Source organism: Oncorhynchus keta, chromosome 18 (genome assembly GCF_023373465.1).
Source record: "Oncorhynchus keta strain PuntledgeMale-10-30-2019 chromosome 18, Oket_V2, whole genome shotgun sequence".
NCBI lineage: Eukaryota > Metazoa > Chordata > Actinopteri > Salmoniformes > Salmonidae > Oncorhynchus > Oncorhynchus keta.
The window spans coordinates 25,065,173-25,080,890 of NC_068438.1; the positions used below are offsets into that span (position 1 = coordinate 25,065,173).

A 15,718-nucleotide genomic window follows, 5' to 3' on the forward strand; every position below is an offset into this window, starting at 1 on the left:
AGAATGAAAGCTAGAATAAAACGATAAAGCTTGGAGATGATTTGCGTAAATTCCATTTAGATAATTAAGATAAGAGGAGAATGTGGTGTGTTTGAAAAATGTACAGTTGTAACAACTTTATGCCATCACAACATGTACTGTATATGCAGAGTGTAAGCAAAATAAACAGGAGTTGAACTGCACCTTTGAAAAAAGGTGTATTGTCAAGCAGGCAGAGCACAATGTCCTCTGTTATCACCAACATTCTTGAGATTCTTTTCAGCACATTCAACACTCTAATAACAATAGCAGAGTTTTTGTGAGTGAAGGGGTTAAGTGTTGACATTCAGAAAATGTGTTACGTCATTTGATGCAGGGATGAAAAGGAAAACTTTTTAATTACACATTTTTATCAGAAATATATTGTCAAATTTCAACCTAAAGTAGTAGAACTCTGCCCCAACTAAGTAAAAGGGAAGTGGACAAAAAATGACAATTTGACAAAAAAAAATATTCAGACAGGAAACAAAAGAGCAGTTGGTGAGCTATGTTTCTGGATGAATGAACCAGTACAACGGGTACTGTTGGCAAAATGTGTCCACTGATAGTCAAACATGACGACAACACTCGGACTCAACTACATTTTCACAAGATTGATACTGACAAAAACGTCAGAGGACAGAACAATTTGCTTGATCCTCTGATTGTAAAAAGAGTATAGCAGGTGTCTGTAAAGGGGTGAGGTACACAATGATACAATGTGTTCATACCCTAATAAACCGGTCAACATTAGGACATGGCATGGTCCTCTCCACTGTGGAGACTGTGTAGATATCACATAGATGGTATAGAAAACCATCTTTGTAGATACCATTCTGACTACATAACCTCATGGCTCTTGACCTCTCATGATATCCAGAAGATTAGTGATATATGTTCTTCCTCACTTCATCTAACCTGACTTCTTCCCAAATTCCTCACTCCTCTCCAACTCATGGCTGTCATGGTTGTCATGGTGACTTGTACCAGACTGTGTCTCTTCTCCTCCCATAGGAGGATCCCTGATGGCTAACAATAACATATCCTGACATAATGTAAACGTTATACATTACCCTCTCTCCCTCAGTGAAATTAATAAGTATATTTCATAATTTCAAATGTTAATAAATCGAACCAATCAATTCTATGATGTCCTATAGTTCACGGAGATAAATCAATCAGGCAACTAGGTTAAGAGTATCATGCGTTAACATATCAATCAGTGGCTTCTGCACAGGTGCGTGATTGGAAAATCAATCAGTGAGGCCATTAAACAGGTTGGCTGGCAGTGGTCCTTTCTCTTTCTGAACCACAGGATGTGTACTGTGAAGATTACAGTGCTGTGACTGATGTTGCGTTTGAGTGGACATAGCTTTCCTGCTGCCTGCTGCTATATATATCTCCACCACACCACTGAGCCTTTGATCCCAGGGCTACTTCCCTTGAATTGTCCAAATCCACTCTGACGAGAGTGACAGCACGCACTGGGAGAGAGAGACAGAAAAAAATATATATATATAGAGAGAGAGGGGGGGAGAGAGAGAGATGTGGTTGGGGCACAGCCTATCTAGTCTTGACTGAAGGAGTGAAACGTCTCTTCAGCAGACTGCGTGTGAGCAGCCGCACACTTACACTCACTGAGCTAATGTAACAGTGCTCAGTCAACGCCGGGCTGTAAGGTGTGCCTGTTTCATGTTCCCCAGATCTTCTGCACTGTGTGCCCACTTGGCGGAGGGACAAGCAGGCCTGGCTGACGTCACCCACCCAGCCCCCGTAATCAAAAGAGACAATAATCCCACAATCACACTACTGCAAAGCCCTGCCCGTGGAGAGAGAGAGCGAACGAGAGGGAGAGGGAAAAGGAGAGGTGGAGAGAGAGATAGAAAGAGGTGGAGGGATAGAGGGAGAAGGAGAGGGTGAGGGAGAGAGGGGCAGCTGTTAGACAGAGAAGCCCGGAGGCTGTGGACTAGTGGACACATGTTTCTTGTCTTTTAGGTCAGTCCTGTGTTGACCCACAGAGGGAGCGGCCTTACTGACCACAGAGTCTCCACCGTCAGAACCCCTCCCACGTGGACTCCATCACAGCCCATCCAGGCGTCGCCCTGGAGACCAGCTGCTCTCCTGAGGGGCCGGCGGAGGGAGAGTGCTGTAGGAGCTGCACCCCTCCGTCTGCACTACCTCCTCGGCCCTCTATGCCCACCATGGGAGTGACCACCTTGGAAGGCGTGGATGTCTGCCAGGATGGGGAGGACTTCTGCCTGGCCACAGAAGGGTAAGACTCCTCTCTGATTGTGTGTGTGGATCACACAGGTATGCAGTGATGCTCTAGTTATAGTTGATGATGACTGTTATGGAGATGGAGACCTGTGTCAGGACCTCATAGTAGAGGGTAGAAATTATACTAAGAAGGAACCAGTAGCAAAGTTTATAGATAGTGTGGGCTTGATGGTTTGGGGAAGTAGAGAGTCAAACTGGTGAATGGGTGTGTGTATCAGTAGTGGAACTGAAAATGTTTGTGTTATCTGTGGTCTGTCATCAGTTTACACATGGTGATTTGTTCCTGTTTCCTGCCCCCTATCCTCCCATACTACCGTGAAGTGAGTAACTGTGTTAGCTTGTTACTGACAGGCTGGCAGAGGATTGTTCAGGAGGCAGAGAGGAGATTACATCGAGGTTAAGCCAGCTGAAAATGTTACGTCACAGACGACACACAAACAGCTTAGCCATGCACAAAGCACAGATACTATGTCAATAACATATCATAAAATGAATCGGGTCAAGAACATGGTATCTGTTAAGCTGAAACCAATTTCACAGACATGACTGTAAAAGTGGTTTATACAGTTGTTCTGCCACTTTGAAAGAGTCTCTTACAGCCCAGCCTCATTAGAACGAAATACATGTCAACAGGAGTGAGTGAGGGCCACAGTGACAGTAGGCCATAATACTAGACTGGCACTGGGAGCAGCGGTGTGGGTTGGGAGACAGATATTCAGTCCCTCTCAATCCTCTGGCAACTTTTTTGGAAAACATAAACATATTTAAAGAGGATATAACTCAGGCTCATACAGTGAATAAGTTTCTCCCTAATCACATTATTTAACAGTGTTATCTGACATGGCAGTTGAAGGCCATAGATCCCCAGGTTAAGAAGGGACAGTCGAACCAGATGGGGTGTGTGTGTGTGTGTGTGTGTTACATTTCACCTGGATCTGACCCATGTATGGCAGATGACTCTCAGAGAATGTGTCTGTTTGGCCATCAGAGGATAGCTGGCATCACAGGGAAGTCATATGGGCTTTTAGCATGGAAGCTCAGCTCTGGACGCATTCTGATGGCCACATTCTGCCAATCCGTGACATAATGAAAAAAAGATGGACGAGGACATATTCTATTTTTATATGATCAAACTGCCCTGGCAGCCATAAGCAATCTAATCTGAAGCTCAGCGCTCAGTGCTAAGTGTGTGTGTGTAGGGGCCATGTGAAAGTGGCGACTAAGTTCACCACAACTGGGATTCACTCTGGTACCTCAAAGACCAGCCCCAGCCAATCAGCTATAGCACTGACCCCTCTGGCCAAAGAAGGGCCTGTTTCAAATTGATAAGGGGCATGTAATGTGGCCTCCATTTATGGGCATGAGGGGCAAGAGAGAATTATGCTGAGAAAACCAGATGTGGTTGTCATGAGGTACACTAGTGAATATGTACTTAAAGAGGTCCATTTGTAACTGGGAATATGCTTGAGCCAGTTTGACAAGACCAGAGTGACAGAGACAGTGTGTGTATAGTACTAGCACCAAGTTGGTCTCACTGGGAAAGGTGTGTGTACGGGAGGGGTTGGTCGATGAGAGGGATAAGGGGAGCAACAGGAAGAGAGAGGGAGGGATAGAGGGCAAGCAAGCATCTGTCAACAACAACTGTGTGACTGCAGGATGTCCAGAGCCTGCTCGTTGAAGTGACAAGGCTTCTGAGCATCGCGAGAAAGTCAATTAGTCATCCAGGTAAAAACATGATGATCCTTCAAGGTTGTGTCTGGTAAACACAGGGAGGGTTCCATATAAGGGAAAAATCTAGGGTTTACTCTGGTGCCAGGATAGCCAAACTAGGGTTCAATCAGTTCCACCTGTTCCAAGGTTTTCTGTAGGTCAATAGTATGTATTCCTCTCTGAGGCACTTGTGCATGCAGAATTGTGTATGTGTACAGTGTAGTGTCATGTATTCCTCTCTGAGACACTTGCGCATGCAGAATTGTGTATGTGTACAGTGTAGTGTCATGACTTCGGCCTGTTGGGTGAGGGTCATAAAACCCCCTTTCCCTCTCTTCCCCCCCATCGGTTTATAACCCCCATAAATACCTTTCCCCTTCTCTCTCCACTCTACAAAAATGTACTTTTGAAAATCCATTGTTACCACAGAGAGAGACTTTGCAATACAGTAACATCAAAAGGTTGGGAATGGAACAATATTTCTGTAATCCAACCAGTTGAAAGTATCCGTTGGTGCTGAAAGAATATAATGTCAGATCAGTTGTTGTCTGGGACATTTTTACCGATGACAGGACAACATAAATTGTATCTTGGAAAGACTACACATCCTAGTTATCAGATTTACATGGAATTGTTGTGCAATTTAAATATTTAAATATTACACTTTTTGTGAAAAGATTAAATGTAATTTTAGCCTTCTAAATTAGATAATTGTTTTCATAAGTAAACTATGCTTACTCAGTGGCCACGCTGAAGTGAACAGATATTGGTTGGAGAGGGATGAAACCCCTCTCTTCTCTTCTCTTCTACATAATGAACGTTACATGAGACCAGAACACGTGAAGATGATGATCAGCATGCTGGAAGGATGAATTTCTACTAGACCAGCCAGAATTCAGCACGAGCTGATTATGGCAAAATGGTATGAACTCTTATTCACTAAAGAATAAGTGATACATCCTAGAAGTTGATTTATCAGCTGCAGCTGTAAGCGTACGTGGCCTAGGAAAGGACAGACAATCTCCTGAGACCGACAGACTTCAACATATCCGCTCTACAACACTACGACCAGAAATATTCTGCAAAGGACAATCGCGATCTCTGCTGGGCAAACCAGTCTTCCATCTTCGACTCACCTATCGAAGCGCAGCTCAGTGTAAAATATATATCTTGCCTTTTCCTTTTCAGAATGAGCAGTTATTAGAATGCATACGATTCTGTATTTACGGTAGCATAGCTTCTCAAGGTCCGATAGAGACCCAATCCCATTTATCCCTCAGTCTTCCTGCTCTTTCATTCAAACCCAACCCCCTTTCTTTGTGTAACCAGCCGTCATATCGGTTTCGTCCGCTAGGGACTTTTTCTTTTATGACATGATTAGTAATCGATGTATGATCCATCCTATGTATATGTAATTATGTGATTATTTAGGTGTTTAGTAAATAAATAATTATGCAAATTTTTGTATTGCTGATTCAACTTGTTAGCTAGCGTTTGTGAAGATAACCAAGAGTTTTACGACACTCATATGAGACTGAGTAAGGTGACGATTAATAATTGACTGCTATTGATATAAAAGATCTTTAGATCTTTAAGCGTTTATTTGGAACCTGGTGCCCCAGGTTATTAACGAGTTAATTGTTGCAAGGTATAATTCAATCAAGTAATCATTCAAACGTTAGGTAATCGATTTGATAAAATAGCCTGTCATATAATTTAATCGGTCAGAGACACGACATTAGTATGAGTATGCGCCTGTCTACTTAGCCATGTAAAGTGATACATCAATGTTGAGTGTGAATGTGTTTCTGTCTTCATGTGCCGTGTTCCTGTAGTTCATCCCAGTGGCTTTGTATACTGTGTGTGTGTGTGTTATCAGTTAGCTGAACTATCTTTTACACACAGAAGGATGGAGGTGCTTGGTGCCCAGGAGTCATCGATGGGCGAGATGTCACCGCAGAGGAATAACGAGAACAGGGTATTTTTCCAGGTACATATCCGCCCAGCCACCCAGCCACCCATCCACCTCTGCATAAATATTCAATATCACAGATATGTTTATCGTTCCAAACACCCTTAATAAATGGCATGCTGTTGAACAATAGATCCTGATGGGTCTTTTAACTAATTTTTACAATACAAGAATCTATACCAGTGAATTAATGTCACCATCCATGTCACCCAACATTCAATCACCCACCTCTGGACCCTCCCTCTGCCTCCAGATCTTCCCAGACCCAGTGGAGGTGTATCTGAGTCCAGAGGGCTCTCTCAATCACCTGCAGCAGGTCAGTCCCTCTGAGAAGGAGCGGCTTCCCTCCATCGTGGTGGAACCCACGGACGTGAGCGAAGTGGAGAGTGGCGAGTTACGGTGGCCCCCGGAGGACATGGACTTCTGTTCTGAGGAGGATGAAGATCTGTTCCTGGAGCAGTGTATCCCCCCGGCCAATATTGCAGACTGGGGAGAGGAGGAAGAGAAGTCTGTTCTCAACCACGAGCAGAACACATCCCTCATTGGTACGTTATGTGTGGATTTCTTTGTCTGTATTTCTGTCTGTCTCTCTTTCTCTCCCTCTTAAATCTCTCTCTCGCTCGCTCAATCTCTGTAAATGCGTGTTCTCATTCTCTTTTCAGAATCTCTTACTTTCATACATCCATGCTTCTTTGCTTGCATAGACGAAAGATCAATAGGATAATCAGTCGTTCTTTATAAGTCTTTGGTAAAGTATTATTATTTCTGTCTTACAGACCTCCAGTCAGATGCGTTCAGGGATGAAACACCCATTCTACCACCAGGCAGTTCACCTGCTCTGAACTGAGCCACCAACCTCACCCATATACCCCTGCTATCTTCCTGAGGAAACCCCTCACAGACCATGGGTCACAAGTCAACATGAAACAGATTCCTGGACAGAATGGAACTACAGTTCAAATATTGCCCAACAATGAAAGGGGATAAGCTTATATGTTATGTAAATAAGTTAAGTTAGACAGTGGTGTAATGTTCTATGCAAAATGTCATAAATAAAACCAAGGACAGCTCTGAGGGAGAAGTGTTATCTGAAGGAGTAGTGTGAAGGAGAATATCTAACAATATCTAGCAAGGGTATTTAATTTAAGAAAATCACTGATACCCATCTGTGGAGAAAAGGACATTTTTGTTTGGACACACCTACTAACACACCTACTAATTCAAGGGTTGTTCTTTATTTTTACTATTTTCTACATTGTAGAATAGTGAAGACATCACAACAATGAAATAACACATGGAATCATGTAGTAACCAAAAAAGTGTTAAACAAAGCAAAATATATTTTAGATCATTCAAAGTAGCCACCCTTTGCCATGATGACAGCTTTGCACACTCTTGACATTCTCTCAACCAGCTTCATAAAGAATGCTTTTCCAACAGTCTTGAAGGAGTTCCCACATATGCTGAGCACTTGTTGGCTGCTTTTTCTTCACTCTGCGGTCCTACTCATCCCAAACCATCTCAATTGGGTTGAGGTTGGGTGATTGTGGAGGCCAGGTCATCTGATGCAGCAGCCCATCAGTCTCCTTCTTGGTCAAATAGCCCTTACAAAGCCTGGAGTGTGTTTGGGGTCATTGTCCTGTTGAAAAACAAATGATAGTGCAAATCAGATGGGATGGCGTATTGCTGCAGAATGCTGTGGTAGCCATTCTGGTTAAGTGTGCCTTAAAATCTAAATAAATCACAAACAGTGTCACCAGAAAAGCACCCCCGCACCATCACATCACCTCCTCCATGCTTCACGGTGGGAACCACACATGCAGAGATCATCCATTCACCTACTCTGCGTGTCACAAAGACACGGTGGTAGGAACCAAAATTCTCAAATTTGGACTTATCAGACGAAAGGACAAATGTCCACTGTTCTAATGTCCACTGCTCGTGGTTTTGGCTCAAGCAAGTCTCTTCTTCTTATTGTGACCTTCCTTGCAGCAATTTGACCATGAAGGCCTGATTCACACAGTCTCCTCTGAACAGTTGATGTTGAGATGTGTCTGTTACTTGAACTCTGTGAAGCATTTATTTGGGCTGCAATTTCTGAGGCTGGTAACTCTAATGAACTTATCCTCTGCAGCAGAGGTAACTTTGGGTATTCCTTTCCTGTGGCGATCCTCATGAGAGCCAGTTTCATCATAGCGCTTGATGGTTTTTGCGACTGCACTTGAAGAAACTTTCAAAATGATTGAAATGTTCTGGATTGACTGACCTTCAAGTATTAAAGTAATGATGGATTGTAATTTATCTTTGCCTATTTGAGCTGTTCTTGCCATAATATGGACTTGGTCTTTTACCAAATAAGGCTATCTTATGTATACCACCCCTACCTTGTCACAACTGATTGGCTCAAACGGAAATAAATTCCACAAATTCACTTTTAACAAGGCACACCTGTTTATTAAAATACATTCCAGGTGACTACCTCATGAAGCTAGTTGAGAGAATGCCAAGAGTGTGCAAAGCTGTCATCAAGGTAAAGGGTGGCTACTTTGAAGAATCTCAAATGTCAAATTGATTTGTTCAACATTTTTGTTCACCACATGATTCCATATGTGTTATTTCATAGTTGATGTCTTCACTATTATTTAAAAAAAAAAAAAAAGTAAAAATAAAGAAAAACCCTTGAATGAGTAGGTGTCTCCAGAGTTTGGGAAACGCTGCTCTAGACCACTGTTTTATGGACACCCATAGCCTAGTCAGTCGATAGTGGTCGCTAGATCTAGTGGTCGCTACATGGTCTAGGATTGATGTGCATTCCCAGTAGATACACTCCGGTCCCCATGGACTGACTCGTACATAAAGCATCCACCATTCAGGCTGCAAAAGACATCACTTTCCTCCTTAACTAGCTTAAATGGCGAGGTGACGGGAAAAGACGGGAAAAAACTGGAAAATGTGTGTTAGTTGAATACGGTGTGCAACATTTTAAACTGCCCGAAAATGGTGGTGAATTATTTTCTTTATTAAGACAGTACACATATTTGACCTTCTTTTTTTTCGGGCAGCTCGCCCTTAAAGCTAGTCGGCTTCCTACGCTAGGGCACACACATGAGTAAACACACGCACACTCTGAAGGTGCTTGTTGATATCAAAAGGGAACACAGCTGTTGTATCTGCTGTTGACAGTTGAATATGTAGATACATCTAGATATTAAACACATTTGCAGTACAGGTGCTGTCATCATACTCAACATGTGTGTGTGTATAGCTTTTGCTTCCCAGCAAATTGTAAATATAAAACAATGTTGTCAACATCTTTTATGTAACAGTACAGTAATAACCATAATGACTTTAACAATAAAATTGTGAAATTCAGATTTAATAGTGTAGTTGGACTATGATTTTATAAGGCTTGATGTGAACATAACAATGATAGTAATAGGTGCTACATTTACATTTACATTTAAGTCATTTAGCAGACGCTCTTATCCAGAGCGACTTACAAATTGGTGCATTCACCTTATGACATCCAGTGGAACAGCCACTTTACAATTAGCAATGTGGCTCTGGGGAAATGTCTTATTTTTTGGGGGGGATAAGCTATGCACAAGTACTAGGCCACAATATACAGTGCCTTCGGAAAGTATTCAGACCCCTTGATTTTTTTTCACATTTTATTATGTTACACTAAAATAGATTTTTTTAAATTATCCTCAACAATCTACACACAATAACCCATAATGACAAAGCGAAAACAGGTTATTAGAATTACTAAAATACAGAAATACCTCATTTACATAAGTATTCAGACCCTTTGCTATGTTTCTACAACTTGATGGGAGTCCACCTGTGGTAAATTCAAAGGTACCAAAACATTTCTGCAGCATTGAAGGTCCCCAAGAACACAGTAGCCTCCATCATTCTTAAATGGAAGAAGTTTGGAACCACCAAGACTCTTCCTAGAGCTGGCTGCCCGCCCAAACTGAGCAATCGTGTGAGAAGGGTCTCGGTCAGGGAGGTGACCAAGAACCAGATGGTCACTCTGACAGAGCTGTAGAGATGGGAGAATCTTCCAGAAGGACAACCATCTCTGCAGCACTCCACCAATCAGGCCTTTATGGTAGAGTGGCCAGACGGAAGCCACTCCTCAGTAAAAGGCACAACAGCTCGCTTGCAGTTTGCCAAAAGGCACCTAAGGTCTCTCAGACCATGAGAAACAAGATCCTCTGGTCTGATGAAACCAAGATTGAACTCTCTGGCCTGAATGCCAAGCGTCACGTCAGAAGGAAACCTGGCACCATCCCTACGGTGAAGCATAGTAGTGGCAGCATCATGCTGTGGGGGTGTTTTTCAGCAGCAGGGACTGTGAAAATAGTCAGGATCAAGGCAAAGATGGATGCAGAAAGTTCAGAGAGATCCTGGATGAAAACCCATTCCAGACCTCAGACTGGGATGAAGGTTCACCTTCCAACAGGACAACGACCCTAAGCACACAGCTAAGAAAACACAGGAGTGGCTTCGGGACAAGTCTCTGAATGTCCTTGAGTGGCCCAGCCAGAGCCTGGACTTGAACCCGATCGAAGAGACCTGAAAATAGTTGTGCAGCAACGCTCCCCATCCAACCTAACAGAGATTGAGAGGATCTGCAGAAAAGAATGGGAGAAACTCCCCAAATACAAGTGTGCCAAGCTTGTAGTATTATATCCAAAATGACTCGAGGCTGCAATGGCTGTCCAAGGTGCTTCAACAAAGTACTGGGTAAAGGGTCTGAATACTTATGTGATATATACATCTTTTGTATATATATATATATGAATAACAAAAAAAAAAATCAAAGAATAAGGCTGTAAGCTAACAAAATGTGGATAAAGGTCAAGGGGTCTGAATACTTTCCAAAGGCACTGTATCTGCCTGTCTATATTTGGTAATGTTTTGACATTTTGACAATTCCTGATCATAAGGAGGTTAGGTCATACTTGTCTGTGGACAGAAATTGTGAAAAAGAAGAACAGTTCCTGGTTTTAAAGGGTGTGTACAGTCATCAACAAGAGGACGTCCGAGCCATACGTCTGAAATCTAAGGTAAAGGACAACCTTTACTGTCACCTTAACTTTAGTGTTTGGTGATTAGTTATCTGATTCTAATTATTTCATTTTAGAGGTATTGTTCACTTGAATGATGCCTTTTAAAAGTCATATTGTTTAGTAAAATTCTGTCTGGATTTGTGTCACTTCATAACTAAGCCAGCATGAATGACATGCTAATAGTCCTATGGTTATTTATTTTGGTCTGGATATGGACACTTATGGATTAAATCTTTCAAATAAAACAATAGCAGATAGCAATTCATCAAAATAGTATGTAATTATAAACATATAATGCTTAAATATGTATACAATTCTCAATTCCGGGATTCTTGAAAGGTGGGACAATCCTTGTCATGCAGTGAAACTTTATTTTATAGTAAAAAAATGTGTTTTTTTGCATTATTTGAGCTTAAAAATTACATTTATTTGAATTTATAAGGGGAAAGATTTGCTTTTGAAAATGTCAAAATATTTTCAATATTGTTCATTTCCATGTGGGCTCTATGCCCAGAAATGCCCTTGTCCAGAGCAAAGGATCCCAATTCCAAACTCTCGTAAAAACGAGCAATAATTAATATGAACTAAAAAGGAATGTTATGCAATTTCTTGCTCCTGGTTACCACGCTGCTTTGTCCGGTTGTGGTGGGTGGTTCTGTAACGAATCTCTTCGTCGTCTGAGGAGTAGGAAATATCGGAACAATATGCAGCGTGGTAAGTGTTCGTCATATTTATTACACTGAACACAGGAAACAAACTAACAAGCGAATAAAGAAAAACCGAAACAGTCCCGAACGGTGAAAAACACTGAAACAGAAAATAACCACCCACAAACAAGAGTGGGAAAACAGGCTGCCTAAGTATGGTTTTCAATCAGAGACAACGATTGACAGCTGCCTCTGATTGGGAACCATACCAGGCTAAACACAAAGAAATATAAACACAAGAACAAAACATAGAATGCCCACCCCAACTCACGCCCTGACCAACCTAAAATAGAAACATACAAAAGAAACTAAGGTCAGGACGTGACAGGTTCCTAAAAAACGTGTCCGGAGATTTGGGGCTCTATTCAGTATGTGTCACGGAAGTTCAGTATTAAAACGTGATTGAAATATAAAGACAATGTTCTCGCTTTAGCGGAGACTGCGTTTGGTTTAAAAAGAAATTACCTTAAAATGTTGTTATGCTACAACGATACAGATGGAATAAAGCCCTTGGTGGCCTGTAAAGTTTTCTACTTTTGATAGAATTAAACAAATAATATTGAAATTACCATGGTCACACCCATAATCTGTCAACTCCATCTCCCTTATACACTGAACAAAAATATAAACGCAACATATAAAGTGTTGATCCCATGTTTCATGATTTGAAATAAAAGATCCCAGAAATTTTACATACACACAAAAAGCGTATGACTCTCAAATTTGTTTACATCCCTGTTAGTGAGCATGTATCCCTTTTAATCCATCCACCTGACAGGTGTGGCATATCAATAAACTGATTGAACAGCATGATCATTACACAGGTAAACCTTGTGTTGGGGACAATAACAGGCCACTCTAAAATGTGAAGTTTCGAGGGAGCGTGCAATTGGCATACTGACTGCAGGAATGTCCACCAGAGCTGTTGCCAGAGAATTTGGCAGTACGTCCAACCAGGCCTCACAACCGTAGATTATGTGTATGGCGTTGTGTCAGGAAGCGGTTTGCTGATGTCAACGAGTGCCCCATGGTGGTAGTGGGGTTATGGTATGGGCAGGCATAAGCTACGGACCACAAACACAATTGCATTTTATCTATGGACATTTTTCTGCACAAAAATTACATGATGAGATCCTGAGGCCCATTGTGAGGCCCATTTTTTTTTTAGGTATCTGTGACCAACAGATGCATATCTGCATTCCCAGTCATGTGAAATCCATAGATTAGGGCCTCATGAATTTATTTCAATTGACGGATTTCCTCATATGAACTGTAACTCAGTAAAATCAATGAAATTATTGCATTTTGCATTTATATTTTTGTTCAGTATAGATTAAGATAGGATATTCATTTTGGTTCAAATATGTTTATTTTAATTAGGTTTTGAAGTCATAAAGCAACTGAGGGAAAACAAACCACTTGAATGAAGAATAATCGTTTTTTTGTCAACTCTGTCAAACTTAAACTAGTCTAACGTTACCTCCGTCAGAGTGCTGAAAGATCTGATTGGATGGTTTTATTGGGGATTTACAAATGAAGGATTTTCTATATGTGACAAATAATGTTATAGAACTTTTATTTTTAGAGGCAAAAATATGTCTGTTTTAAATGTTTTTGTCAACTCTGTTAGTAGCTTGTCAACAAAATTAAACAAAAATAAGTTTGGAGATTTGTATTACATATTTGAATAATGTAATGTTATCATGAAACTATCAATGCCTTTAAACACATTTTGAATAATACATGTAAAAATGAAATGCCTTTTAAGGTGTCTGACAGAGTTTATATACATCCTATGAAAATATCTATTTCAAATGTTGTTAATATTAGGAAAAGTATTTGTGAAAAAAGTAGAGATTGTCCCTTCTATCAAGAATTATATTATAGTAGCTATCAAATTACTGTCTTTTCCTTTCCCCTCAACAGTCACCTCCAATCATGGATGATATGTGCTCGATTCTCACTGAAGAGGAGTTGAGTCTCTACAACATCACTGATTGTGAATTCCTCAAGCCTTGGGGCCTTGGTCCTGTGCTCGGGCCCCGTCACCTGTCCGCCCTGGTGTTCTATGGCTTGGTCTTCCTGCTGGGTGTCCCGGGCAACGCTCTGGTGGTATGGGTGACGGGCTTCCGCATGCCGCGCTCCGTCACCTCTCTGTGGTTCCTCAACCTGGCCCTGGCTGACCTGCTGTGCTGCCTGTCCCTGCCCCTCCTCATGGTCCCCCTGACCATGGACCAGCACTGGCCCTTTGGCCCCGTGGCCTGCAAGCTGCTCAAGGGCCTCATCTACCTGATTATGTTCTGTAGCGTGCTGCTGCTGGTACTCATCAGCCTGGACCGCTTTCTGCTGGTCAGCCGGCCTGTGTGGTGCCAGAACTGGAGGAGGCCTCGCAAGGCTGGCTGGGTATGTGTTGGGGTGTGGCTCCTGGCCCTGCTGTGTAGCATCCCCCAGTTTGTCTATGTGAAGGAGGTCCAGTTAAGCACCAGTAAGTCAGAGTGCCTGGGATTGTACACTGTAGCCAGCGCCTGGGCTAACACTACAGTACGCTTCCTGGTGGGTTTCGTGCTGCCATTCATCACCATTGTGACTTGTCATTGGGTTGTGTACAGCAGGGCCAGGCAGGGGTCTGGGGTGGGGCCTGGGAGGGTGAGTGAGGCGCGCTCCAGACGCACCTTGAGGGTCATTGTTGCCGTGTCGCTGAGCTTCTTCCTGTGCTGGCTTCCACTGCACATACTGGACTTCCTGGTTCTATCAACCCCCCGGCACTCATCGCACAGCGCCAATGTACAGCTGGTCCACACTCTGGCCCTCTGTCTGGCCTACTGTAACAGCTGCCTCAACCCTCTGCTCTATGTGTGTCTGGGACGAGGCTTTAAGCAGAGTATCAATCACTCCCTGCGCAATATGTTCAACTTTGCCACAGAGGAGTCGGTAACCAGACAGAGCATGTTCAAGAGCACATCAGAAAGAACCCAGGAGATGAATATGTGAAGTTCTGTGTGTGTGCATGTGTGTTTTTGCATGTCGGAGGTGGAACTGCGTTAGAGCTGTCAAATCTACAAGCGGCTCCTTGCATTATAACTAAAGTGGACATTGCAAATTTGCTGCATGGAGTCGCATTAAGAGAAATCCCATGCAGCCTTGTTTACAAGTTTTAACACTGGAATGTGAGATGCAATCTACACCTTGATTAGGCTGATAGAAATCCTCATTCATTATTTTAATGATTTTCAGCGTAATAACTTTATATATATCTTAAAAATGATGGAGCCTAACAGGCGTGGCTTCGTGACAAGGATCAAGAGCAGCTTCTCACCGAATTGACAGCTCCAACGCATTTACACCTCCATAACATCAGCTATGTTTAGATTTTACTTCATTTTCATAGAAATGTCATTTTGACAAATATGTCATGTTTTTGCCTTCAGATAATAACAAGAACCGTTAATGAGCACACCAGAACATTAATTGTGTTAAACATTTAAATTAAGAAAATAAATACATGTATTTCTGTTGAAATAAAATGTTTTATGAAACAAATTTGCTCTTTAAAATGCTTTCATCCCATCATTCCACACCCATGTCATCTTCCTCTGGCACAACTGTGATAAACTCTCTCTTTCATATATCATCTGTGGTAATCAGCAGTGCAACTTTCTCAATAAATCACCCCTGTATTTCCTAGAGTTCACTGGAGTGCCACTTGGAAATTGTTTATCATTCACAATCACTGTGCTCTGTGCTCTGTGCTCTGTGCCCTGTGCTCGGTGCTCTGTGCTCTGTGCTCTGTGCTTGCCTAAAGATGAGGTGGTTCAGAAACTCTAATACAGGAACTATAATACAGTGTTGTGCAACAGAACAGGAAGCCCTGTCCTCTCTGCAATATGTCTCTGCCAGGAATCACACTTGTGCAATTACAGGCTTTATTGAATCAGATCCGATTTAGCTGACAT

The 15,718-nt window shown here is 42.1% G+C and overlaps 2 protein-coding genes across 2 annotated transcripts; both read left to right on the forward strand.

Annotated features, from left to right (window-relative positions):
* Window positions 1-540: 540 nt before the first annotated feature.
* LOC118396871 (uncharacterized) lies at window positions 541-9,349 on the forward strand. The gene is made up of 6 exons (XM_035791274.2): window positions 541-557; window positions 1,722-1,791; window positions 2,061-2,290; window positions 5,911-5,995; window positions 6,231-6,522; window positions 6,754-9,349. Exons 1-6 carry the CDS (start codon window positions 541-543, stop codon window positions 6,822-6,824), a joined length of 765 nt encoding a protein of 254 aa, XP_035647167.2. The 3' UTR covers window positions 6,825-9,349.
* A 1,646-nt stretch (window positions 9,350-10,995) lies between these two features.
* On the forward strand, window positions 10,996-15,305 carry LOC118397515 (C5a anaphylatoxin chemotactic receptor 1). Its single transcript, XM_035792365.1, has 2 exons — window positions 10,996-11,055; window positions 13,692-15,305. Exon 2 carries the CDS (start codon window positions 13,704-13,706, stop codon window positions 14,754-14,756), a length of 1,053 nt encoding a protein of 350 aa, XP_035648258.1. The 5' UTR covers window positions 10,996-11,055; window positions 13,692-13,703; the 3' UTR covers window positions 14,757-15,305.
* Window positions 15,306-15,718: the final 413 nt, after the last annotated feature.